The following is a 26,535-nucleotide window of genomic DNA, read 5'->3' on the forward strand; positions in this document are numbered from 1 at the left end:
TTGTGTTGTAGATAATGTATTTTTGTTGATGCATACTCATGAAAAAAAGGAAATCTATGCACAGGCAGCCATGGATGGTAAAGGTGCTAATAGTAGATTGTTGCCTATGGCTTGTGATGATAAAGTACCATGTGTGCAGAATTTGAAAGTTTAAGATGTCAACATCTCTGGCAAGGTTATTTCAACAACTTTAAAACACGTTTATATTTTGCGAAAGTTTAGTCTTATTCCTCCTCTACATTATGTAAAATTCTATCCATGTCCTTCATCACACCCATAATTCATGAATTTTATCTCCAGAACTTGATACATTAAACCAAATTTAATATGAGGCTTGTTGTAGAAAAAACAAATAATTTTGTTGTTTTTCTTCATATTATTTTCTTCTACATATATTAAAATTTGATCTCAGAAGTCTGTCCATGCCTCAATAATTCTATTTTTCTGCTGTAACTTTTGAAGGAATTGAACAAAATTTGGTATGCATTTTAATCTAAAGAATTTGTATGCACTTAAATCGAATGAATTTGGTATGCGCTTTAATATAAAGAATTAGTTATGCACTTGAAGCTCAGATTTTTAGGTTTGTACCTTTGATAGTTAGTATCAGAATTTAGCAGTGGAGAAAAAATTAACTCATTTTGCATGCTTACTTACCTCCCAAGTTAGTGTACTGGAGAAGAAAAGAACTTTGTCTTAGCCAATTTTGATTGATTTATTTCACTTTGGTTTGGAGATATTTTGAGTTTGATTCCATCTGTCCGTTCATAACAATGCTTCCTTCCAAACAACTATTTGGAATTAAGGAAACATGGTACATAGGTTTTTGTTGCGATTAACATTTGGAAGACAGTTATAATTTGTGGGCCTCCCTGCTGGGATCTGTGGGAGGGGGTCATATGTAAAACATTTGAAGAAATTCAGTTACAGTGACTTGCAAATATTTCATGACCAGATTTTAAACATGCAGTCATAGCTAAGGACACATGAAACAAATTTTTTTGTCATGGCCTGAGGTGGGATGGGGAAGCATGGGATTTACTATGGTTTGCTGTGTAAATAGCTATAGGTTTGTTTAGTTTTATACCTCACTCAAGATTGGTCACTTCAATGGCTCCGTTTCTTTAAAAATGGACTACTGTTCCTTCATGGAGAACTTTGATAGGATGTGTGTTGGCTTATTGCTTTAGGTCAAAAACAAGTTAATACTAAAAAGTGATACTTTAGTCATGGAGTCATGATCTTGTTACAGTGTTTTTATGGCAAAATTATTGTTTCATGTTATTTTATTCAAATGAGACTAGTTGAAAACAGTAGTAATAGATTGTAAAAATTTGTTTAAGCACACTTTTTATCATTATACCATTGATTTTAAGAATGACATTTCAGTGAAATAATATATTGATGTTCAGCCACACCATTTCAAGAGGTATGTTCTTTTGGAGTTATTGTCTCTGGTGTTACTTTTATGATAAACATCATTGTGGCTTGGGAATAAACTACTTTCTATGTTCTTTAGACTAAAAATTCTGTTGTAGGTTTCATTTCTTGATGAAAATAAAACACACTCACCAAAAACACATTATAATCAAGTTAAACAGATATTATACATGATTTTAATTGTAAACAAGATGCTGTCAGTTGTTATTTATAAGTTCAGAATAAGTCCATTGAGAGAAACAGTAAATACAGTATTTGTGTTGTACTTTTTCCGGAAAAATTCATAAGACAGTATTTTCACAGGAACAAAAACACAGTTTGTAAAAAAAAAAGCCTACACACATATTCATCCTATATGTGTGTGTTTGCAGACTGGAGGAGACCAAGGAGGAGTTGGAAGAGTTTCAGATCAGCAGTCGAGAGCTAGAAGCAGAGTTAGAAGCGCAGCTAGGACAGCTAGAAAAGAAAAATACCAACCTTGAGCAGGACAATTCCCGACTACAGCATGAGGTTGACTCACTCAAGGTATGCTTAAGTTGTGCTTGTTTATTCATGTCAGTTATGTAACTGATCTCCCACAACATTTATTTGAAGTACTTGACTGCTTTGAAGTAGAACCCATGGATAAAGCCACCATTCTTGGGTAGACAACCATTTTTTTGTTTGTTAGTGCACTAATTTTTACAGTTTGATATTTCTTAATTAATCTGTGGAATACTTTGTTACTTTCTTGTCCAAAATATATTCATTTACATGTATGAAGAAAATTGTTGCAAGACCAGTTTATACTGGAACAAAATGACCTTTTCTGTCAGGCGCTGTAGATTTGGTGGTGCTATCATGATGCAGAGCTTTTCTCTGTATTTAGACCAATGCCCTTCCCCATCCCCATCACAGTTAATGAAGTGTTAGAAGCTGAAATCTGTTACATATCTTAAGTGTCTTCCTTCAGTGATGGGATACATAAAGTTGGGTCAAAAACTATTTGCACATGTCACTGTGGTTCATATTATGTACATGTGACCTAGGACACATCCCAGGGGACCCCGGGAGAGGAGGGCCAGTTTTAATTTTGCTGGTCATAGATCAGAACAGCTTATGCATGGCCTTCCATCTGGTGTCCAGCATCTGTTTGTGCATATTTATCCTTGCTCTACTCCAAATGTACTTGGAGGATTGCCACCAAACTTTACACACACATTCATCCCATGGTCCAGTTCAGTAGTTCTTAACCCATGGGTTGCCATGTTGTTTTGAGTGTGTTGCTGAGATCAACCTTAATAATCTGAAATTTCCTACTTAAGTGGCTCTGTAACATTTCATGTGTGTCAAGGCGAACACCAGAAACCTAATCTTGATCACTGCCCAAAAAGGTTAAGAACCACTGATCTAATTCGTCCTAAATGAAAAGAGTACTCCTCGGACATGCATTATGGCCATGAAGGTAGTCATTTTGAAACTTTTTATCATTACCACCTCTAAATGGATGGTTATACTGACATGGGCTTTTCACTAAAATAATTTTTTAATGTCACATATGGCCTAAATGGAAATGGAAATGATGCTGATCTGACAACCAATGTGGGTGCCATGATCACAATTTCGAAAACCTTTTGATTGCTACATAAAGGAAAATGCAGATGTTGTCAATCTGACATCTGATATGAAAATTTAATAGCAGCTATTCCCATCACTATGATACAGCTTATTACTTTCTTGTATTAAAAACTCCAGTCCGTTTGGTGTGAATAGATCCACACAGAGTTGAGACTTGTCATCCGACACTGGTACACTCATGTGCTCACCATGCCTGTGCAGAAACAATCATCCTTTTCAAGGATGCCATAATGATGGTTCATTCATTTAAATCACGACCAGAGAAAAATTGTTGTGAGTTTAAACCATGTTTGAATCTCCCTTTAGCTATATTTCTTCTGGTGTTACATTCATCTTTCTCATTTTGTGTTCTTATGCCAGTAACCTCTGCCATTTTTTCAGTAATTAGTTCTGGAATGGTCATTTTGAGTTATCACATTGTGTCCCACCTTTAAGGGGTTAGGTACACTCCTCTTATTTGTCAAAATAATAAAATTGGTTCAAGGGTAATTTTTATGTGTTGATTTATAAGACACTATAAGTCCAGCCATAGTTAATAAGAATTTGTAATTCCATTAATGAATAATTGCTCCAGCATTGTTTCAGAGTGTTTGTTCTATTACAACATTGTATTTTAACCCACGCATTGTTATTGTATGTCTCTGCATTTCCCCTAGAATATAATAAAGTTTAGACAAACATATATCTTCCTGGTGGAAAGGTAGAGTTAAAAGATGGTAAATTTCTGATAAATTCTTCCTGTACCATTGTGAATACTCTGGGGAGTATATAGCACAGTACAAACAGGTGAGAAACAAATGCACTGGAGTGTATATAGCACTTAATTATGAACAGGTGAGGTTAACATGTGACAATAATGAAACATTGTTATTATTATTTTAGTTTATCATGGTTGTTATTTCTCAATTAATTTTAATTCAGAGAGTAATCTGTTACCTTGTACAAATACACTGGGGTGTATATAACACATACAAACAAACAGGTAAGATTCATGTGGAACAAATAATACAATTGTCATTATTATTGTTGTTCTGTTTCAGACAGAACATTTAATTCAGAAAAGAACAATCTGTTGGAAAGTGTGGCCTCAAGAAGTGCCCTGGGCAATCACCCAGACTGCTGCACATGTTTAAAGTGTCAACATAAGGTGGAGCACAGAGTAAGAACAACAAAGGAGCACTGCACAGGCGTGTTGCTCCCTCCTCATAGGGTGTTACTCTTTCTTTTGAAACTCAAAAAAACATATTGATTGGTAAAAGGTGAGAGAATACCAGTGTTGTCATCATTTCAAATTAAAATCTTCATACATGCAGATCTAAATAGTGTTATATAATTAATTCAGTTTTATCATCAACAGTTAGTTTGAATTTTTTCTGGTGCTGCTGTTGGGCTGGTGCCCTAAGCATGTGCTTTGTGTGCTTAATGGGCAATCCAGCACTGCTCAAAGGCATAATTTTCCAGGGTCTTTGGACTCTAGCTGAATTTTCCATTCTCTCCACATCAGCAACCTCAGAAGACAATATCTGTAGCATTGCATGAGTGTACCAAGAGAGTAAGGGCTTGATGTGTCATGGTCCCCTTTGTAGTGTATCACTGATGTCGGAGGTCTGGAATCCCCATCTCTGGGCTACCTCATAGAACCTCGCCCTTTGAGTCTGCTACTTCTGGGGAAGAAGAAAAACATATTAGCAAACATCTTTTCCAGGAATGGTCGAGCCATCTTAATGGAATGGTGTCTTCACCAATCCATAATTAACACATTAACCCCTGGTGATGAGTTTCAGTGGCAGGAGGTAGTAGCCTACTGCCGAGTTTTGTAACGTCAAGGTCATGTATGATACACTAAAGTGGGTGGTATTATATAAAGGTAGACATATGTAGCTCTACAATGATGCCAAATAATCTTGAATTTCATTGTTGCATTGCAAAATACAGAGGGAAAAACCTCATTTTTCTACCCAAAATTCGCCTGTGGTCAGAATCCGATTTTGTGTCTGAATTTGACTTTTTGGTCTCAGATCTGAGGCAGACTGGTATGAACTGCAAACAGACAGATGAACCTTTGTAAACTGTAGGATAAGATGGGCATTTGGAATAAAGAGTTGTCTCGATATGAAAATAATGGGTCCATTAAGCAACAAAAAAAAGGGGGCCCAGAGTGGCCAAGTGGTCAAAAGCATTTACCGTTACGGATCATTGCCATCTCACCTCTGTCTGCATGGGTTCGAGTCTCAGGCTTGGCCAGTGTGGGTATGTGAGAAAGCCTGCCAGTAGCTTCTCATGGATCGGTGGTTCTTCCTGGCTGGGGTTTTCCCTGGTTCTTCCTCCACCATTTATACTGGCCGCCATGTATAGCCTATCTTGTGCTGAAAAATGGTGTTAAACTCTACAACAACAACAAGAAAAAAAGAACAACTTTTACCCTTCTGCTCATGCGCGAGCCAATTGGCCAATGAAAAACAGTGTTTCTAACACAACAAGGCAGTATGTTATTGGAAGATCACATGGAAGTTCGTGTTTTAGGATGTATTCAGAAATAGCTTTCTGTGAAGTTCTGTGTGACCCACTGTTATGCGTTGGGGGGTGGTCCCAATATTTATTTGAATTACTATGGAATTCCCACCCTGCCTCGTTTTTGTAGGAAGTGAAATTAGTGATAGAGAGAGGTAAAGCTGCGAGCTCCCAGTCAGCAATACCAACAATTAAATTATTAAGAACACAAAGGTGAAATTTAAAGAATAACAATTTAATACAAATTAAACGATATTAATTTCTCAACCAATCTTCTTCCTTTTGACCATGTAACAACCTATTTCATCACGTGATTATAGTGTGAGATGGCTTTCCCCTGTACTTGGTTTCTACTCATCTGTGTTTACTCCGCCAATTGCTTTCCTCCTTCCGGCGTTCTCCGATTCTTCCTATCCTCTTCCCCTTTTGTCTCCTTTTCGCCTCCTCCTTCTCTCTCTCTTTCTTCAGCAACGAGGCTTGTTCTCCACCTACTTCTATCCTGTCTCTATGAGACTCAGGACTTGACTACCCGGTGGTTCTGTCCCCAAAAGCTTCCTACGAAAAACACAAGGACATTAGCATGTTTTGTTAGCCATCTCGCTCACACTACATCAACAATCAGTCAATCATCAGATCAAGGCTATCTACATCTTTGGTCACACATTTGTGCACATCGAAAACCGCACACGCTCTTATAGAAACAACGTTGCAATAAAGAGCGGTAACCTACTTAACATACAGACATCACTAAATTGCGTCACATCAATATTCTCAACAATATCACAATAGTCCGATGCATTTCTGTACATTACACTCCCACAAGTGTACACAAATATTCAAATATCCATATTATTTAAATTTACACACTGCACCATTTCCAAAGTTACAATTTAATTCAACAATTGCAAAATCTAAAATATCACATAAATAATTACACTAGTTTACCACAAAGGAACTAATAGCGAATTACAATATTAATTCTGACAAGCGAGCAATCTACATAATCATAGCTCATTTCTCAAGTACTCGTGTAAATTAAACAATACAAAGGTAATTCTACGTACTAACGATTATAGTAAGTAAATATACATACTGCACAACATTCTGCAACAATCGAGCAAATAACTCACTGACCTTTACAAAGCTTTTTGTCCTTGAATGTACCAAGGTTTTTCCCGCCAAATCACGAGTGGCTCCCGGAGTTATTGCTACAGCTTGGCAGCACGATGCTTCACAATGACTAATTCGTTCCCAGCCCAAATGACTGTTAAATTCTGGTTCGAATTGATGGCCCCACCCTTCCTCAGTTCCAGTTAGATATCAATTCTACCCCAGTTGGTCCAGATTAACAGATGAGCCTCAGGCCATCTGTCAAAGTGGGGAGATTTACAACAGCATCAAGGGTCCTTTGTTCTTAGAACAAAGCTTCTAATGTCTACATGCGAGTTTTGACACCTAACGGAGTGGCTCTTGTACAAACGCGAATTGCCATGACAGAGCAGGGTCGACATACTCATGGTGCTAACCCATTCCTTTGTTCCTGACTTACGTAATCGCGGGCAGGCAAATGTGACACTTTCAAAATGTGTTTCCTACTCGAATTTCAGACGAAAACGACAAAAACCTCCAGGGGTTAATGTGTTAACAGAGTTCCTTTTCATCTCTGTTAGACCTGTTTCCAATGAGGCTCAACAACAGGCTTCCCTTGTATGTGTCTCGGATGAGGGAGCTTAGGCAGTAGATGCATTCATCCTTCAGTGGGATCAACTATCTGCATACGCTTTCCCTCCATTTCATCAGCTACTTCAATTTCTGCAAGAGTCTTAACTTCCACTGCTCAGATCATTTTCATTGTCCTCTGTTGACTCTACATTTGTGGTTCATTGACATTCTAGACCTGTTGATCAGAACACCCAGGTCTCTAATCACAGGAGAAGATGCAGTGAAATTCATGCCTTGTTTGTTGATGCAGGCTGTCCCCAGTGTTGTGGGAATTATGAATCTGTTTCCCACCTTTTTGCTGACTGGGATTTTTAGCCAAAAATTGCTTACCTTCAGATGCTTCATCACTAATAGAGATTCTTAGTCTTAGATGAATCTGTGCTGGAGATGTTCAAGATAGGCTGTTAATTATGTCCAGTTAATGGATCCCATTAGGTTTGAACCGTTGTGTCCTCATGAACCTATCTCATTCACTCCTTTTGGGGGACATCATGAAGGCATCATTTTGAGAATCCCATGCTACCTGTCTTTTTACCTCTATTCATTAGCAGGAAGAATTTTTCTAGAGCACATTGTTGCTGCAGCAATTTGTAAATTGGATTTCTCCTTCTAATGGTGAGTAATTTCCATTTTTCTGTTTTTGCTCAGTTTTAAAACATCAGTCTACCTAACTGACAAATTCAGCTATGGCTAAAAATAGCGATGGGTAAAATATTGCTGCTATTAAAATGTAAAATGTAATTGGGGGATGTGTAATACTGATTTTAATTGTGTGATACTTACCCATTACTATTATCGAATGCCCTCCTCCTATCACACTCTGATGTCCTGGTGTACTGTCATCTATGAAAAAGATGGCTATTTCTGTGCATGCATGGTGGATACATAAGTACACCTATGTTTTTGAAAGGGAAGGATGTGTTTACATTGAACAAGAATCTTTGACAAAAGTGTTATATAACATCATTTTCTATGGCACAGTGAACTGTTACTTGGATTATGTTGGAATGAAGTCTCATCATGATTAGTGTCATTGTCTTCTACACTTTGATGAAGTGTATTTGGATCTACCGTCGCGTGGAGGGAGAGGGAGATGTTAGAAGTACAGTCTATTTTGGCACTATGTTGCTTTTGCCAGCCTGTGCAGTTGAAGGTGTGAAGAAGTGGGTTCTTTGCTAGTACTACTTGAATTTTCATTATCCTGATTAATGGCATTGTCATTTTCTGTTTGATAAAGTGTAGTTTGGTTAAGCAGGGCTTCTGGAGAGGAAGGTGTTAAGTATTTAAGCACTGTGTAGCTATTATGACCTTGCTTGGCAGACTCTGCTTTGAGTAGAGTTTATGGGCCAAGCTGGTGTTAGATCTATTGTTTATATTTTCACACATTTCAAGAAATCCGTTATAAATCCAAGCCAAGTATTCACTACCCTGAATTCAAATGCTGTTGTTAATGGGAGTATATGTAACTTTATTTTTGTGTGAAGTAGTGATTTTGTACACATACCCATGTTACTAGATGCAATTAGCGAGTTGGAAATTAGTCATAGGTTTCAGTGATAAGTTGACATAGGGGAACTATATTTTTCTTTATGGGGATAATATATGGAATTGCCTTTCAGTTCTGACTTCCATATTGTTAATATTCTCTTGGGTGAATCCACTGAACCCAAAATAGACTATATCCATTCCAAATGTTCTGCAGTCTTGACTTGGTACTGTTAGCTCTACTGGTAATACATGCAGACTAGAAGAGCCCATGTGATGGCCTGTTTTCATTTTTTGGCAGGCTGTTAGCTTAAGTTTATTATCACTAGTCATCCTACAGAATTGCCTTGAAACTTTATACAGACATGGTTCACTTGGTCCTAAATGAAAATGGTGCTGCTTGGGTATCCAGAATTGCTGCCACAGTGGCCATCTTGAAAATCTTGTTTTCTCTACTCCTGCTGGATGGATAGTTATATCAGTATGGGGTGTTGCCTAAAGACTTCCTATGATGTCTAGTTGGTACTAAATAAAAATGGTGCTAATCTGTTAATCAATATCACCACTATTGCAGCCATTTTGAAAGTTGCTATAGCTTCTTCTCCTGAACAGATGGTCATATCAGCATGGGGTTTTCACTTAAAAAAAGACTTCTTATGATGTCTGGTTAGTGATGAATGAAAATGATTCCTGTTTGGTGCTCAATATGAGCACCACAATGACCCTCTTGAAAATCTTGTTATAACTACTTCTTCTACATGGATGGTCATATTAATATGGATTTTCCACAGAAAACATCCAACGATATCTAACATGATTCTAAATGAAAATGGCGCTAATCTAGTCCAACATGCCCACAATGGTAGTAATTTTGAAACTTTTATCACTGTTCCTCCTAAATGGACAGGCATATTACCATGGCATTTTCATTGAAGACAAATATGATGTCCAGTTTGTGCTAAATAAAGATCTAGTCGATCTGATAGCCACAGTGGCAGCCATCTTTAAATTCTTCTTATCACTGCCCCTTTTAGGATGATCATATCAGGTGGCGCTCTACAGTTTCGTATTTTGCATAGGGTTAGGATTTTAAAGAAAAACAATTTCCCCCGCTTTCCTCACTGGTTATACTGGGTATTTAAAAAAGACCTTGTATGTCTTAGGGATAATGCAAAGAACATTTAATTCCCTTTATTTTGGTGTATGATTGATGGGTGTACTATGGGTTATAGAGTATACAGCTTGGCCTTACTTCAAATGTGCACCTTTCAAAAAAGTGCTAGCTCTACTTGGCCATTTTCACTTCCTGAACTTCAGAGGTAAATTGTATAAAAAAGAGCCGATAACTTTTTTTTACATTTTATATATTTGGTAATTCATTCATTGCACTTTCAGAAGCTGGTATTGTCTAGTCTGGCAAAATTCATTTTCCCTATTTTAATAGCTGCTATGTATAGTGTACTTTAGACTAATTCAAACTGATTTTTTGACACAAGGGAGCAGTCATTTTAGTTAGCAGTGTGCTTAAATCATGTAAAATTTCCAAAAGTACAATATCCAAAAGAAATATCATCCACATTACATTAATGTAGCATAGAGGTATGCCAACATTCTCTCCACTGTGCATGTTTTAAATGCGAACTACTTCACCTTACATACATCACTCTCTCAAAAGTATTATCTGGTGAGCGCCACCATAAAGAAGATATAGGTATTATTTTTGTATGATTTAATTATGTTTATATGGCTGAAACATTTAAGTCGCAAGCATCAAAACAATCCTTTTGAATAATTCTCCTGCCTTTCCCCCCACAGAACAGTATTTATGAGTGTCAGAGTCTCTAACAAGTCCAGCCTCCCCCATCCATGATAAAAGTGAGCTATTTTAAGAATGCACATTACATTTTGTAAACATAGCAACCAATGTTATGCTGAATGACAGGAACATGAAACTAGCCAGAATTATTTCTGAGATATCAACAATGAATTTTACAATTAGAAAAGGGAGGTAACTCATCAGGTTCATAAAGGTCAAAGGTCAAAGTGTAAAATATTTGCCTATTGTTTAATATGGAAGAAGCGAATTCACTTTCTCTTCATTAATTTTTTTATTTCATTGCAAATAAATGAAAAGAAACATTTTCACCATATATTTCTGTCACTTATTGCAACAGTTTTAAATTTAAGTTGACTCTATTCCTATATTCTAAGACTTCTAATTTCCCCATAATTAAGGTCACTACTCACACAAACATACCTCATTATGTAAGTAACAGCAAAATGATCATAATTAGCTCATTTTCATGCTTAACATCAATATGAATGTACCATTTTATTCAGAACATCATACATAATTATATGAAAATAAAAAAAAATAATTGCAAACATTTTTATATTTGTTTTAAGGTGGCGCTCTACAGTTTCGTATTTTGCATAGGGTTAGGATTTTAAAGAAAAAGAATTTCCCGGTTTTCCTCACTGGTTATACTGGGTATTTAAAAAAGACCTTGTATATCTTAGGGATAATGCAAAGAACATTTAATTCCCTTTATTTTGGTGTATGATTGATGGCTGTACTATGGATTATAGAGTATACAGCTTGGCCTTACTTCAAATGTGCACCTTTCAAAAAAGTGCTAGCTCTACTTGGTCATTTTCACTTCCTGAACTTCAGAGGTAAATTGTATAAGAAAGAGCCGATAACTTTTTTTACATTTTATATATTTGGTAATTCATTCATTGCACTTTCAGAAGCTGGTATTGTCTAGTCTGGCAAAATTCATTTTCCCTATTTTAATAGCTGCTATGTATAGTGTACTTTAGACTAATTCAAACTGATTTTTTGACACAAGGGAGCAGTCATTTTAGTTAGCAGTGTGCTTAAATCATGTAAAATTTCCAAAAGTACAATATCCAAAAGAAATATCATCCACAGTACATTAATGTAGCATAGAGGTATGCCAACATTCTCTCCACTGTGCATGTTTTAAATGCGAACTACTTCACCTTACATACGTCACTCTCTCAAAAGTACATATTATCTGGTGAGCACCACCTCAACACTAAATGACTTGTGATGTCTAGCTGGTCCTAAACGAAAATGTGATGACAGCCTTCTTAATAATCTTGTTATCACAATTCTTCTTGAACAAAAGGTCATATTTACATTGGGTTTTCACCAGAGCACTTTATGTGATGATCTTAAATCTAAATGTTGCTGCTTTGACATCCAAAATGGTCCCATGGCAGCCATCCTGAAAATCAAGTTATTTCTACTCTTCTCCAAATGGATGACAATATTAACATTGGGTTTTCACCAGTAGATGTCTTATGATACAATTGTACCTAGTTGGTCTTAAATGAAAACGGTGCCAGTTGTTTTGTCCATTATGGCTTCCATGATTACTGTCTTAGAAATCTTGTTGTCACAGCTCCCTTGAATAGGTAATCATTATGACTATTTATTTTTCACTAAGTCCTATATGAAAATGGTAATAGTCATACATTCATTATGGCTGACACGTCGACTGTCTTAACAATCTTGTTGTCACTACTCCCCCTAAATAGATGATTATTATGACATGGTTTTTTTTACCAGAAGATTTTTATTATCGACTTTGTCCCAAATCTGTGTGTGTGATTTGGATTTTTAATGTAGCTTTTAACAATTTTTCAGTCATATCGCTAAGATGTCTGCAGTGTGGCGGTTTACAGTGATGTCGCACTGGGACATCATGCCGCAGACATGTAGCATGATTTCCCACCCAGTCACATTATCCTGACACCAGACCGACCAGTCCTAACACTAACCTCTTAATGCTAAGCGCCAAGCGATGCTAGTGTTAGTACCATTTTTGTGAGTCTTTGATATGACTCGGCCAGGGATCGAACCCATGACATCCCGCATCCGAGGTGGACACTCTAACCACTAGGACACCAGAGCGGTCTTGTCCCAAATGAAATTTGTGCCAAGCTTTTATGTACCACAGCTACTTATTTGAAAATCTTTTATTGCTGAAGAATATCAGAGATGGTTTCAAGACTTAACATTTAAAAGGAAGAAATAGTCTCGATCTTGAATTCCTGGAAATTCTTTTCATGCTTTAAAGCATCAGTTCCATCATGGGACTCAGTTTAAAATTTGTTGGGATATTTTGTGGGTATGATATCAGATCATTGTATTAATTATGCCTTTGATAAAACATTAAATGGCTTTGTGGTCAAGCCTGGTTTAGGTCATGTTTTATTATATGGCTCTGTTTGAGTGGGTTTTCTCTGTGATCAAGCCATTTAGTTTAGGTTATGTTTGATTATATGTCCTGTTTGAGTGGGTGTTCTTGCAGATCAAGAAATACTATTTCAGATGTCCACAGAACATCCTAATTTATAAAAGTTTATATTAATCATAAATCATGTGGCAGTCTTGTTGCAGGAGCAGTAAGCTGACAGCTTGAGACTGATGCTTAAAACTAAATTGTTTTGCATCTAACTTATTTCCAGTTTCAGTTAAGTTTCTTTCTGTACAGATATAAAAATACACTCTTATCTAGAACTCTGTCCATTATTTTTCTTCCTTAACTGTATTAGTTTTTCTAGAGAACATGTGATGCTAATGAATTCTGTAAGAATCTTCTTTTTCTTGTATGGCTGACTGGAAACAGTTTATTCTCATTGTATTATGAATAGATCTACACATTTTTCTAATGACTATAAATGACTGATATATGCAGATATTTTCTTGCACATAATTTGATAACTTTCTCTTTAGAATAGAAGCATTTTTTTTCAGTCAATTTGTTCTTGTTTTCTTATAGTGGACTTACAAACATTTGTATGAGATGATTATAAAAATAGATTCAAAGTTATGTTGCTATTTCATTATACATATGGCCTTCATTAATAAAAGCAGAAAGACTGTTCTGGAAGAAAAAGGCTTAATAGCTTAAGATTGAATTTGATAGCCTGAAGGCGTTTTAAATTTACACAGATGATGCCAACCCACTGTCAGATATTGTTGCCATTTTTAAAAAAAAAATTCACCCAAAAAAGCAATAGAATTAAACCATATTTGACAAAGCATCTTGCCATAAAAGCCTTTCAGATTTATATAATTGACTCTGTTTGCCATTAAATATTGACATCATACTATAAACAGAAAAACATTTAAGTGACTTTTTCTCAAATGCTAATTTAGGCTAAATTTGTCAGAGGCCATCCTTGCATAAAGGTCATTTCATTGATACCAGTGATGCCAATCTGTTCTATGTTAGCCTTGCTAAACTTAGAAAAACCTTTGAATGACTTCCTCTCTTAATTAGGGTTCAACAAATCTTGTGCCCAGATCTCATGGGCTACCACCATGCTGGGCCTTGGCTATCAAATTGTTGAAGTCAGATAGCACATTGGGTGACTATACTGTGCAACATATTGGGTTGCTATACGGTACAGCACATTGGGCTACTGTACATATCACAGATTGTTCTGTATTTATCAGGACATACCTAAAGAATTATTTTTTAATGATAATTGTTAATAATACATCAGAAAGAAAAAGCTTGAAACTAATTGTTTTACATTATTCTGCTCTCTTTAACTTCCTTGGGCTACTGAATTAAGCTGGGCTGCAAGGATTAGCACATTCTTATTCATTATGTCAGCTTCAACCTAGTGAAACAGAAGTTTTGAGATGTGAATGTGGTTAGAGAACTTTATAATGATATGCCACAAGAGAAAGTCTTGGATGTTTTGAGTGAATGCAGTTTTCTGACAGTGTACTTTAATGATTTTATATTTACTGCTCTAATATTTTCTGTTACATACATTTTACAGGAACTTAGCATCTTTACCTTTAATCTTGTAGTACTTCATGTTTTTGTTTATTTGGAAAGTTTTATTTTCCCAAAATGTGAGTGCACAGTTTTTCATTTTGATATTTTGACCTTTTATCTTGTATTATTTTTCACATGTATTGAGAAGAATTTATCAGTATTTTTGTGCCATTATTTGTATTTATATTTTATAACTTTACCTTTACTTGGGACCACATATCTGTTGTTGTGCTGATGTGTCATTTAACCCTAATACATGTGCAAATACATTTTTGGCTACCATCTGCTTTTGGAATTTTTTTGACCCAGCAAGGAATGATCAACAGACTTTGACCCAGATTTAATAGAACTGACATAAAGACTTGTAAAATTTGCACAAATGCTGTTAAATTGTAACTTTTCAAAAAACCACTTGAAAGATCTGAAACATTAAAAAGAGAGAATTCGAGAGAGAGCATCCAATGTCTTCCCCCTCCCCCCCAAAAAACAAACAAACCGGTAAGTGACTAGTTTTAACTAGATTTTATGGAGATCATGTTGACCACCATGCCTACCTGCCAGACCCAATATCTTATAGAAAGGTTACTGCTATACCCACCTCCCTTTAATGTTGCAAGATAAATGAGAATGATATTTGTGTTTTCAAGCATTGCAAAAAGAAGCCATTGTTTTGCACACAAAAAAAATGAGCGTGTTTACTTGTTATTTTACTCCATCCTTGCAGCATGATCAGTGTTTTGATATCACCATAACATGATTTGTCATTATTTTTGCTTTACACTGCCTTTTCAGTTTAATTAAACAAATTTTGCTGTCATATTGGCATTTTAACCTTTTCCCTAATTATTTGAGTGTACACTTGACTGATGGATAAATATCAACATTGAAAAACATTTTCCATCACTGGGTTTTTTGGTGGCACTTAAAGGTTTGTACAGACATTGTTCCAAATAAATTGAAAAGACCCTTATTGGTTTATTTGTTAATTGAATAGACCCTTCTTGGTTTATTTATTAATTGAATAGACCCTTATTGGTTTATTTATCAATTGAAAAGACCCTTGTTGGTTTATTTATCAAACAAAAAGACCCTTCTTGGTTTATTTATTAATTGCAAAGACCCTTATTGGTTTATTTATTTATAAATTGCAAAGACAGTTATTTGGTTTATTTATTAATTGCAAAGACCCTCATTGGTTTATTTATTAATTGCAAAGACCCTGATTGGTTTATTTATTAATTGCAAAGACCCTTATTGGTTTATTTATTAATTGCAAAGACCCTCATTGGTTTATTTATTAATTGCAAATACCCTCAGTAGTGAAGGGGGGCACCCTACGGACAATGGGAATTAGCATTACAGGGACCCCTGGGTCACTCTACGGACAATGGAAATTTAACATGGAGAAAAATCGTGGGTCACTCTACGGACAAGGGGAATTAACATGGAGAAAATCGTGGGTCACTCTACGGACAAGGGGAATTTAACATGGCAATAAATCGTGGGTCACTCTACGGACAAGGGGAATTTAACATGGGATTTTTTTTTTTAAAATTTTTTTAAAAAAGGGGTAGGCAATTCAAAAGACTATCTCTTTTCGAGAAATATGGCTGGCCCTGAAAAGGGCCTTTGGTTTTTCTTCTTCTTCTAATTTCTTCTTTTTCTCCACCAACTTCTTATTTTATCTCCAACACTCTTTCTCTTCTTTTTTTTCTCCTTCTCTTCTTTCTTCTCTTCCTCCTCTTCTTTCTTCCTCTTCTCATTTTCCTCTTCTTTTTCAATTTTTTCATTCCATTCTCTCATCCTTATCCTTTCCTCTTCATCCTCCTTTTCCTCCTTTATTTCTTTCAACAGATCACTAATGATTACCTTCATTTTTCGTAAATTGTTTATCTCCATCTTCACTCTATGGGGACTATATGAGTAGTGATCCTCGTTTAGGTTAACCAACATTTGCTCAAACATTCCTAAATTGTCCATCACGTTTTGCAATTTTTCCATTTTGTTAAGGTGGTTTGATGCCATCTTCTTTTTATTCTTTGCAGAATGGTTTGAACAACTAATACTGTGGGTTCTTATACGAAAAGCGCGAACGTGAAGGAAAACATCCCCTAAAAACATAAAATGGATCTTACCTAGATCATGACCCAACAACGCGCGGACGTGAAGGAAAACATCCCCCTACTTTCTCATTTCATATAATATAACCCTAACTATACTCTCCACATTTGCTAAGAAACCCATAATCTACTATTCACACAAACTTACCTGAGCTCTTACTAACACACAAACACATACACTTCTACTATTAATAAAGAGTTAGTGTTTATTTTCACACTACTCTACCTACGCACATTGGCAAATTAATAGTTATTTCTTTTCTAGAGTATTGGGTAGCCCTGAAAAGGGCTGTTTTTTTTAAACTCCAGATGCACCTATCTAATGGTTGCACCTTCCTGGCCTTGCGCTGCACACGCATCTTCTTCCCCAGTCTTCTTTCACCTTTCTTCTGGGGAGCGCAGAGGGAGGATGGTTCGCTTCAGCACCCCAATCCTCTGTTTCAGGAATATTAAATGACATCCTCTCTTCTCTTTTCTTTTCCTCTTCTTCCCTCTGTCTTCTCTCCTCTTCTTCCTTCTTTATTCTTGCTTCTTCTACTATAGCCTCCGCTGATAGTTCGTTTACTATCCGCCTGGCATATTCCAGGTGCATCTGGAGTTCTAACAGTTTCACTATTCTGCTAGTCATTCTTCTGGCTGTGTTGATCAATCAACAAGGGTAGCTGGACTGCCCAACGAGTTTCAATTTATACTGAAAGCGCGGACGTGAAGGAAAACATCCCCCTAAAAACATAAAATTGATCTTACCTAGATCATGACCTAAAAAACAACAACAACGCGCGGACCTAAAAGAAACACTCGCTCACTTTTTTATGCTACCCATCACTATTATAAATTTTTTTATAAATCACTTCAATAGACTATCCACATACACAAAACAATCCAATCTAACCCCAAATATACACCTCAAACAGCCCAAAAAACAAACATCATTTTAATCTACTATCCACACCAACCTACTTTATCACTTATAAACACAATCACACCAACACATACCCTCAAAATTTTTAAGAAAGAGTTAGTGTTTATTTTCACACTACTCTACCTACTCACATTGGCAAATTAATAGTTATTTCTTTTCTAGAGTATTGGGTAGCCCTTAAAAGGGCTGGTTTTTTTTGCTATGGCATTCTTTTTAGTTTCTAAGAATGCGATGTCCTCTGAGGATAGACTTTCTGGCGATAGGTCTGCTTCTTCGGAAAGAGAAGAAGAATTCTTTGGTGTCGATACGACAATCGACAAAGCCTCTGTCAGCTTCAGGTTGCTGCTGCTGCTGCTGTTGCTGCTGTTGCTGCTGTCTCTGAAGTCTGTACTTCTCTGTCCATTCTTCTTTCTCCCTGTTCATTTCTTCTCTGAAGAGCTCTTCTATCAGGTCTTCAGTGATTTTTAACATTCTCACATTCTCTATTTCTTCTGGTTTCGGTATCAGACTGTGTCTGACCCTATGCAGATTCACGTAGGCTTCGTTGAGCTTAGCTAGTTTGGAGCACATCTTCTTAGGAGGATGAGTCGACAATGGATGGCTAGACTGGGAACAACCCGGTTCTTAAAGTGAAAGCGCGGACGTGAAGGAAAACATCCCCCACACGGTTTTCGAGCCGCAACGTTCATGAGAGGGATAGTAAGAAATGAAAGAGCATCAATTCAACATTCTTATAGCTAAACAAACCACAAAGGCATTTTTTTCTAAACACAACATTTTTTATTCAAAAAATCACTTAACACTAAACATCAACATTTTTAACAATAATCCAACATTATAACATCAAACAATTTTTTTCAAATTACAAACACTTTTTTTCTCAATGGACGATCTACTTTAAACAGGGCTGACAACGTTGTGAATGAAATTGTGATTTCCACTGTTGGAAATCATTAGGCCATTGATGGACACTACGTTTCCTAGCTTGAGACAAAAGATAAGCATAATGGTCACAAAACCATCGATCTACTTTCACATCGTTTCTAGCAGAAGAACGAGGATCAAAATGAGTCACTAAATGTTCTAAGGAATAGCCCAGGCTGCGATGATGCAGAAAATACACACAGTACTGTCCACACACCAAGGAATCTGTGCCTTGTAATTTCACGTTATTGAATCGGGTGGTTTGAGCATTTCTTCTCATAAAGTCGATGATATCGTCTTCCAAAGGGGGCAATCCGTACGAATCAAAATATTCCACACATCCTTCTTGAGGAAAGTAGACGGCTACCCAGTGGGTTCCTGGGAGATGACTTTCGTCCGTGTTGATCACGTAAGCTTGATGGTCTTTAGGTTTGCGATGAGGGAGTTCATCTTTAGCACAGACGACAGGATTCCAAGAAGCCGTATACGAACTATGGTTCAAAAGGTAATAAAGTTCCCAGGTATCCATTGATTTGTGTGTTTTTTTTTCTTCTTCACAGGTAATAATAAGTGGTCAATTCGATCCTGACTTTTTGCTTGAAAATGTTTGACGAATAAACGGTTATTCGTTCTGTTTCCTCACTCTGATTCAGGAGAGCTTCGATACGATGGATCTCTTGAGTGGTTAATGCTGGACAAGAATGTTCACGCAAGTCTTTATACCACTGGTGCAACACGTCTTTGTTCGAGATGAGACTCCAAGCTTCGTCCAGATACTCGTCCAATTTTTCTTCTTGACTCAACATCAGGCATTTATCGTGTTGAATTTGACTGGGATGATCGTTTTGACATCCATAGCAATTTTTCTTGATCAATTCCGTTATTTTGTCGACCAAGTGTTTGGCAAAACAGGAGACTAAATGGGCTTCTTGTTCTGGCCATCTCGACTTCATCATGATATCTTCTTCGTCTTTGTCTTGAGATTCTTCTTTTTCCACGGTCTCCTTACATTCCATCTCCAAAGTTTCTCCACTAGGTAAAGAGGGATAACAGTCTTCCATGGCTTTCTAATAATCTAGAATGACTTCTCTCAAACTGTTGATTTCTATGGTATTATCGAATTCTGCATACAGGATGACGTTCACTGTCGTTGTTAGTTTATCTGCAAACTGAAGTTCCACACGAATCTGGCCAGATTTTATAGGGTGGAAATGTCCCTCGTCGCTGCCTTGGTCTGGAGTGAAATCGAAAGCCCACAAAGCATAGCCTTTGTCATAATCGTCGTACTCAATGCCGTGACTGGTGTTGGTTCCTAACTGGCCGGTGGCTTCGTACAGGGACAAGTACGATCTCAAGTAATTTTTGTTGGCAAAGTCAGTTTCGAAAGGTCGGGTACACAAGGTCTTGCCATCGCGACTGACTTCGACTTTCTTCACTAAAAAGTGTTGAAAGTTGAAAGGATTTTCTTTGAAGGCTCCGTTGAAGGCTGAATTCGTGACCATACCAAGGATCAAACGTTTGGGTAACTGTCCTTGGAACAGATGATCTTCGGTTATGGATTGCAGTCCACTGGGAATGGTGAACGTTTTCACTTCCACACGTCGTATGGGATACTTGGCAGTCGTTCTGCTCAACGTTTGACTGATCTCGTTTGCCACTTTGGGTAACACTTCTACGCGTCGTACGTACAGTTTGGCCTCTAAAATTGTGCTTTTAGGAAGCTTAGTAAGATCAGCAGCCATCAAATGGAAAGCGGTACTGCTGCGATTCAGTCTCAAGCGGACATTGACTCCGTTCAGCAAATATTTCTCTTGCAACCACATGTCCAAATGCAAACGATCCATCAGTTCTAGAATGTTCTTGTTTATGATTTTGTCTGCTCTTGCCTCAAAGCTGGAATTGGATGTATCTGTTTTTTCTAACTTGCCCGCTTCGTCAGCTACCCACAGCACACAGGCATTGAGATGACTATCCTTGGCATCTATTCCGTACGTCAAGAGATTTTCCAGGTAGGCACGGTAAGGGTATGTATCCATGCTGCTGCTGACTAGTTTGTTATTCAAGTACAAATCCACTGAGCTGAACAAGGAATGCATGAAATTGTTGACGGGACCTATTTCGTCATCGTCTTTTACTCCAGCACCATCCTTATCTATAACTTGGACTTTCAAGTACAAATAACTGCTATTCAGATCGATGTAATCTTCGGGCTGTGCCTTGATTTCAAACTCGATGGGAGCGGAATCGGTCAGTGAGGAGACGGGATTAAATTCCACCCATTGGGATTCTTGCATCGTCATCATGGTGGGGGGCATGGCAAATAGATCCAGTTCCGTCTTGGAACAGGCGCAAGACTCTCGGTGCATCATTTTTTGTTGTTGCTGTGTTTCAATAATCGAAAACGTCTAAGTCTCGAACGGTTCTTCTTTTCTTGGCCTTTCTCGCTTGAAGTCTGGTGAAAGGGTGTTTTCTTCTTCGTCGTCTCTTTCTGCCTTGTCCTTGCTGAATGCTTGACTCGGTAGCGTGCAGGGCATTTATAGGTGTGTCTCGTCGGCCCAAAATGTCTTTGCTCGTTTGTAGCAAGACATTTTTACCTGCCCTCATGAAGGCTTCTTTAGGGTTTTGTTTGTCGATGATGACATTTTGGAGAAATTCTTTGCCTTGTGTCAGTGCCGCATCTTTCAAGGCGTGCAATCCTCGTGTCACCATCGGTTTCAAGACTGGAGCCACCGAACGAAAGGCCGATTTTAACATGTCTCCTAAACCGTGTCCTCGCTGTCGAGCAACCCCTCCGTACACTGGATACATGACTTACTTACTTACGAGTCGTGAGAGAACCGTTTTCGAAAATGGAGTTTCACCGTGACTTTTCCTTTGGTGAATGGAATATCTTGTCCCAAATCTCCTTTTATAGTAATGTTGATCGTGTCCAAATACGACTTGCTGACAGGCAAATAGTGAGGATGTACAAATTCGCGGTGAACGTGATAAGTGTTTCCACCTTCCTCGTCAGCGTTCGTGGCAGAATCCACTTTGAAAGGAATGACACGCAGTAACGGTACGGAGGTGTGTCCCACCACGTTGTATTCCACCACATCGGAGTACACAAAGATCAAATTCAGTCCTTGGTTCAGTTCTACCGGGAAACGAAAATACTGGCCAAAAGTCACGTTGTCGTAAATGACTGGTAATTCGGGTGATGTTTTTTGTTCTCCTATCTTCCTCAGCTCCATGTCACCGCCCAACATGTCAAACAATTCGGGACAAAATATAATGGAGACGATTTTACTTCGCTCAAATTTCATCAAGAAGTGACGAGCTACTTTGTGGTACTCCAGGGTGACACTTTTGTTCCTGAAATTGTCCTTCTTAAAAACTTCCCCAAACACACCATTAAACTTGGAGGCTATGGCGCTGACCAAATGATGACCACTGAAATAATAGCCTGGGGGAATCACAAAGTTGTAGGTCCACGTTTTAGTTTTCTCATCATAGGTTTTATTGGTATGTGTGCTACTAGTCTTATCCAACTCATCTTGCAATGGTTTGTCATGAACTTCCACCTTAAAAGTATTTTGATTGGGAATGACATTGTGGACTTGGGTTGGGTGAATCATTTCCACTAAAGCCACTTCCCAATGGGCTTCGTGATCTAAAGGGATGGCTTGAGGTAATTTGGCCGTGTAACAGCACAACGTGTTGTTGGGAAACACCTCCATGGAACTGTCACTGGGTAAGGTTAAGTAAAATTGGTTTTGGTGACTCATAATTCCAGAGTTCTGTGGCTGTCCGAGGGGATATTACTGGATGTCAGAGGCGTGTCTCCGCCCAAAATGGGGTTCTGGTTGTGGTTGTTGGAGTGGTGACTGGCACTGGCACTAGACACAACGTTCCCGTTCGAGGAGAATTTCAGGGAGGGATTGGGAAGCAGGTAACCGATGCAACTGCTCAATAAAATGGTCCACAATTGTTTGTCTCCTTGTTGCAAACTCAAATTGGCGATGGCTGCCCCGATGACACAATACACCACGAAGATTTGGCAGAAAAAGACGATTTGCGTTTTAGGCACACGTTCTCCACACCACACCCACAAGGGTTGTTTTTGTAAATCTTGCACAGAAGAACTAGGGGAAGAAGGACTGGTCGACGTAGCTGCGTCTGTTGCTGTGTGAAAGGGCATGATGGTCACTTCTTCTTTTTATAGTCGATGACTTGCGAAGCGTCGATCCAAGAATCGAAACTGGGTGGATATCCTTTCCAACGTACTTTGACTTCTTTGACACGTCGTTTGCCCACTTTACGGGTTCTGCGTTCGAGAATGCTTTCGATGTCGTACACGTCGTCTTCTTTTTTGGTGACACGTTGTAACTCGGGCAAATAAAACGTTCCTTTGAGTACTTCTCCGTTCATGTCTTCCAATTTATAGACGGCAGGATGACGGCCATGCACTCGTCCAGTGACGCGAAACAGTTCGGTCGTCCAGTTAGGTAAGTAACCTTTGTCGAAAGTGCGTTTGGTTTTGCCAATGCGCACCCAATCTCCTACGGTCAACTCTCCACTTTTCTTGGGGACAGCCCTCGTCGGGGACGTACCGAACAGGCGCTCGAACACCAGCACTTCGTTGTCGGGAGTCACGTCTTGCGGAGCACGTCCGATGCTTCGATGGTAAGATTGGTTGTACGCTTGCACCAGGTGCGGTAAGATGTCGATGTACTTCAGAGTGTGGTGATGCGTAAAATATTTCCACATGCGTTCTTTCAAAGTGCGTTGAAAACGTTCCACGATGCTGGCTTTGGTTTCGGGATTCTCGGTGGTAAAAAAATGAATGTCACGTTTCTTTAATTCTTTTTGGAAAGCTTGGTTCAGAAATTCGGTGCCTTTGTCCGTTTGCCATCGAAGAGGGCGACGACCGCTTTGTTTCAACACCCGTTGCAGGGCTCGCACTAACTCGCTGTTGGATTTGGAAGTCAAGGGCACGACCCAGGCAAATTTGGAAAAGACGTCGATGACACAAAACAAATATTTGTAACCACGATTGTAGCTGGCCAAATGAGAGACATCGGCTAAATCGGCTTGCCATTGATGATCGATGCCTTCCACTCGGGTGCGACTTCTGGCAAACTTGCGTCGAATGGGTTTGTGTAAAGTGTAGGTAGCTTGTTCTTGTAACCATCGTTGCACTTGAGGTAAACGGAGACTTTTCAGTCGCGTTTTGGCAGCACGATACAATTTTTGAACTCCTGCGTAACCTGCAGGATGCGAGGGATCGTAGTAAATGCTGGCTAAGACTTTTTCCATTTTTGTGTTAATAAGTTACCCACTCTTCGGTGATGCTACTTTGGGTGGGTCGAAAGGGTGGTTTGGAAACGGATTTACGTGTCCGATGGGCTACGGGAGTAGAAGTCGAAGGTAGTGGTGGAGGTGGCAATGGAATGGCTTTGGTTTTCTTTTCTTTTTTCACTTCTGGTTTCCCTTCTTTCTTTTTCACTTCTGTCGAAGAAGGCGTGGACATCATCTTTTTAACCCAAGCTTTCATTTCTTCTCGTTGGGGTGTGGGGGACGGGGTCAACAAGGATCCTGCAATCTTACTCGAAATGGGAGCTGCTGACGGTGTTTGAAACACTTCGCGCGTCTCTTCTTCCTCAGGTCTTTGTGGGGTAGCATCTCTGGTGACGGTTGGGGATGACAGTAGTGGTGGTGGTGGTAATGATGGTGCTGGACTTTTCATCAAGGTCTTAAAATCTTTTAGAGTGGGTAAAGCTGTTTCGTCTAAAGCTTTCTGGTGAAAGAGTTGCAGTCTTTGCAAGAGTTGACCATACTTTTGCGATTTTTCTGTTTCGGACAAATCTTGACGATCCATCAAGGACTGCAATTCGTGTTGTAACTGGGACATTTCGCTCAAATTGGGATTGGGAGGTAAATGCGGGGTGCGTTGTTCTTGCCACCGATGGTATTCCATCCATCGTTTGTAAGGCACTAAAGCTAGTTTTCGTCCTTCCATGGGGTTGTCAGGGGTGAATTCTGAGATCTTGGGACTTCCGAAGGCCTTTTTATCTTGCTCCCATCAGTCCTCCCAACATGGTTCCCAAGACTCCTTTTAGTATGGGGCCTAACAAGAGAGGTAAAATGCCTCCACGTTGGACCAACATCTTCTTTTTTTGACGAATGGGAATTTTCTTTTGAACCATTTTCCGAAGAACGTGACGATGTTTGCCTAAGCATTGTTTCTGGTGTTTGGACAAAGGGATCGTGCCTTTCAAAACGTTCAAACAACATTCGCACACGGTATCGATGACCTCTTTGGAGGCTGTTTGAATGAGTTTTTTTCGTAGGGGTGGAGAAGCTTTGGACAGGACAGATAACATGTCCCCATGTTTGGCTAAACGTGGTGGCAGTCCTTTCCTTTTTTTTCCTTGGGGTTTTCTGGAGGGTGACATTTTTTTGCTTGTGGGTTCCGGGACATTCACCGAACAGACACTAACGTCGATGACTTAACGCACACCCTTTTATCTTTTTTTGGGACTATCGCTTTGTCATAAAGGTAACAATGTTTTTCCGAAAATCGCCAAGGAATCCTCCCCTTTGTTGGCGCCTCTTTTTCTTGGAACGACTGTGTCTTTTTTTAGGGTAACGTCGATGCTTGGCTAAGCGCTTTGTCGGATGACGCGTCTGCCTTTGTCTCTTTCTTTTGTGGCTTTTTGGAGGTGACATCTTTTACAAGTTCACTGATACCCCGACTTGGTCACAGGTCTTTTTATACTGGAACGCGTCGCCACTGATTGTCTTTACGTTTTATCAGTTTGAGGACAGGCATGACACGTCGTGCAGGGGTACGTAACGGACTAAATCGAGCCAGTTCTTGTTTGGACAAATCCAGTAAACTTTGTAACATGCCCGATCTTTCTTGGACTTTGATTTTGGGAGAAGGTACTTTGTGAGCAGCAGCCACTGCCGCTAAATGGGAAGGTCCTGCCACTGGGGAAGTTCTTTTGGGAGTCATCAACGGAGAAGTTCTTGGTGTAATCAACGTCTCCAAGTACTCTTCAGTTCCTGGTGACATCAACGGAGAAGTGGACAAACGTGAGGCTGCCGGAGACGCTGTGGCAGGTCGTGGCTTGCGAGTGTAAGGTTGCGTCCTGGCCGAAGTGCCTCTCTTGCGACTAGTTTTCTTCTTCTTCTGTGGACTTTTCTTTTTCTGGGGACTTTTTCTCTGTTTCTTTTTCTGGGGGCTTCTTTTCTTTTTCCGGGGTGATGGTGGTGGTGTCTGGTAAGAGGAGGGTCCTGCCACTGGAGAAGTTCTTCTTGGGGACTTGGTCTTTTTCTTTTTCTTCTTGGGGCTTCGTTGAACTTTTGTCTTAGGGATAACTTTGGGGGCATTAGGATCCCATCTTAAGAGTGAGCGAATGATGACCCCTCCTAGAGTACCGCTCCCTCCAGGTTTCAAAATGATTTGTTTTTTGGTTTGAGTGTCGATGCGGGGATCGGCCAGTTGGACCAAAGCGACTTTGTTTCGATCGAAAAAGCGTTGGGTTTGATGAGGAATCTGAATGATTCCTTGGAGTAATTGACGTGCCGTCACCGTGAACCATCGTAAGACTTCTTTGAGACTAGCTTCTAAGACATGAGCTCGTGTTTGTGGATCTTTTTCTCGGCTGATGCCATACAAGGCACGAATCAATTTGACGGGAAGATGCGACTGAAGGGACGTCATGTTCACACTGTGTGAGACAGACGAAAAAGGGTCTGAGGTTTTTATAGATTTTTTTCATGGGAGGAGTGAAATGAAGTCGAGGACGGAGACGTGTACAGGACAGGCCCTCCGTCTTGGCACCAGTGGTGAAACAAGTGGGTACGAAATCGCAAATCCTCGGGGGTCGTAGGTTTCAAATCGACGAGTAAATAGGCGTGTGGCGTTTGAGTGGCATCGTCGTACGCCTGAGTCAGCCAAGGCGTTCCTAACTGTTTG

General features: G+C 39.0%; 1 protein-coding gene across 4 annotated transcripts in view; it reads left to right on the forward strand.

Annotated features, from left to right (window-relative positions):
- Window positions 1-26,535, forward strand: part of LOC149802562 (nuclear distribution protein nudE homolog 1-like) — a 131,251-nt gene that overhangs the window by 25,645 nt on the left and 79,071 nt on the right. For all 4 annotated transcript variants that reach the window (XR_016420060.1, XM_089951824.1, XM_089951823.1 and 1 more), the window contains exon 2: window positions 1,812-1,965. Coding sequence is in view for 3 of the 4 variants with exons in the window: in XM_089951824.1 (XP_089807950.1) it covers window positions 1,812-1,965 (154 nt within the window). In the remaining variant the exon portion in view is untranslated. The remainder of the gene's footprint in view (window positions 1-1,811; window positions 1,966-26,535) is intronic.

The sequence above is a fragment of the Sinohyriopsis cumingii genome, chromosome 3 (assembly GCF_028554795.1).
Source record: "Sinohyriopsis cumingii isolate HCF-2022 chromosome 3, ASM2855479v2, whole genome shotgun sequence".
Taxonomy (NCBI): domain Eukaryota; kingdom Metazoa; phylum Mollusca; class Bivalvia; order Unionida; family Unionidae; genus Sinohyriopsis; species Sinohyriopsis cumingii.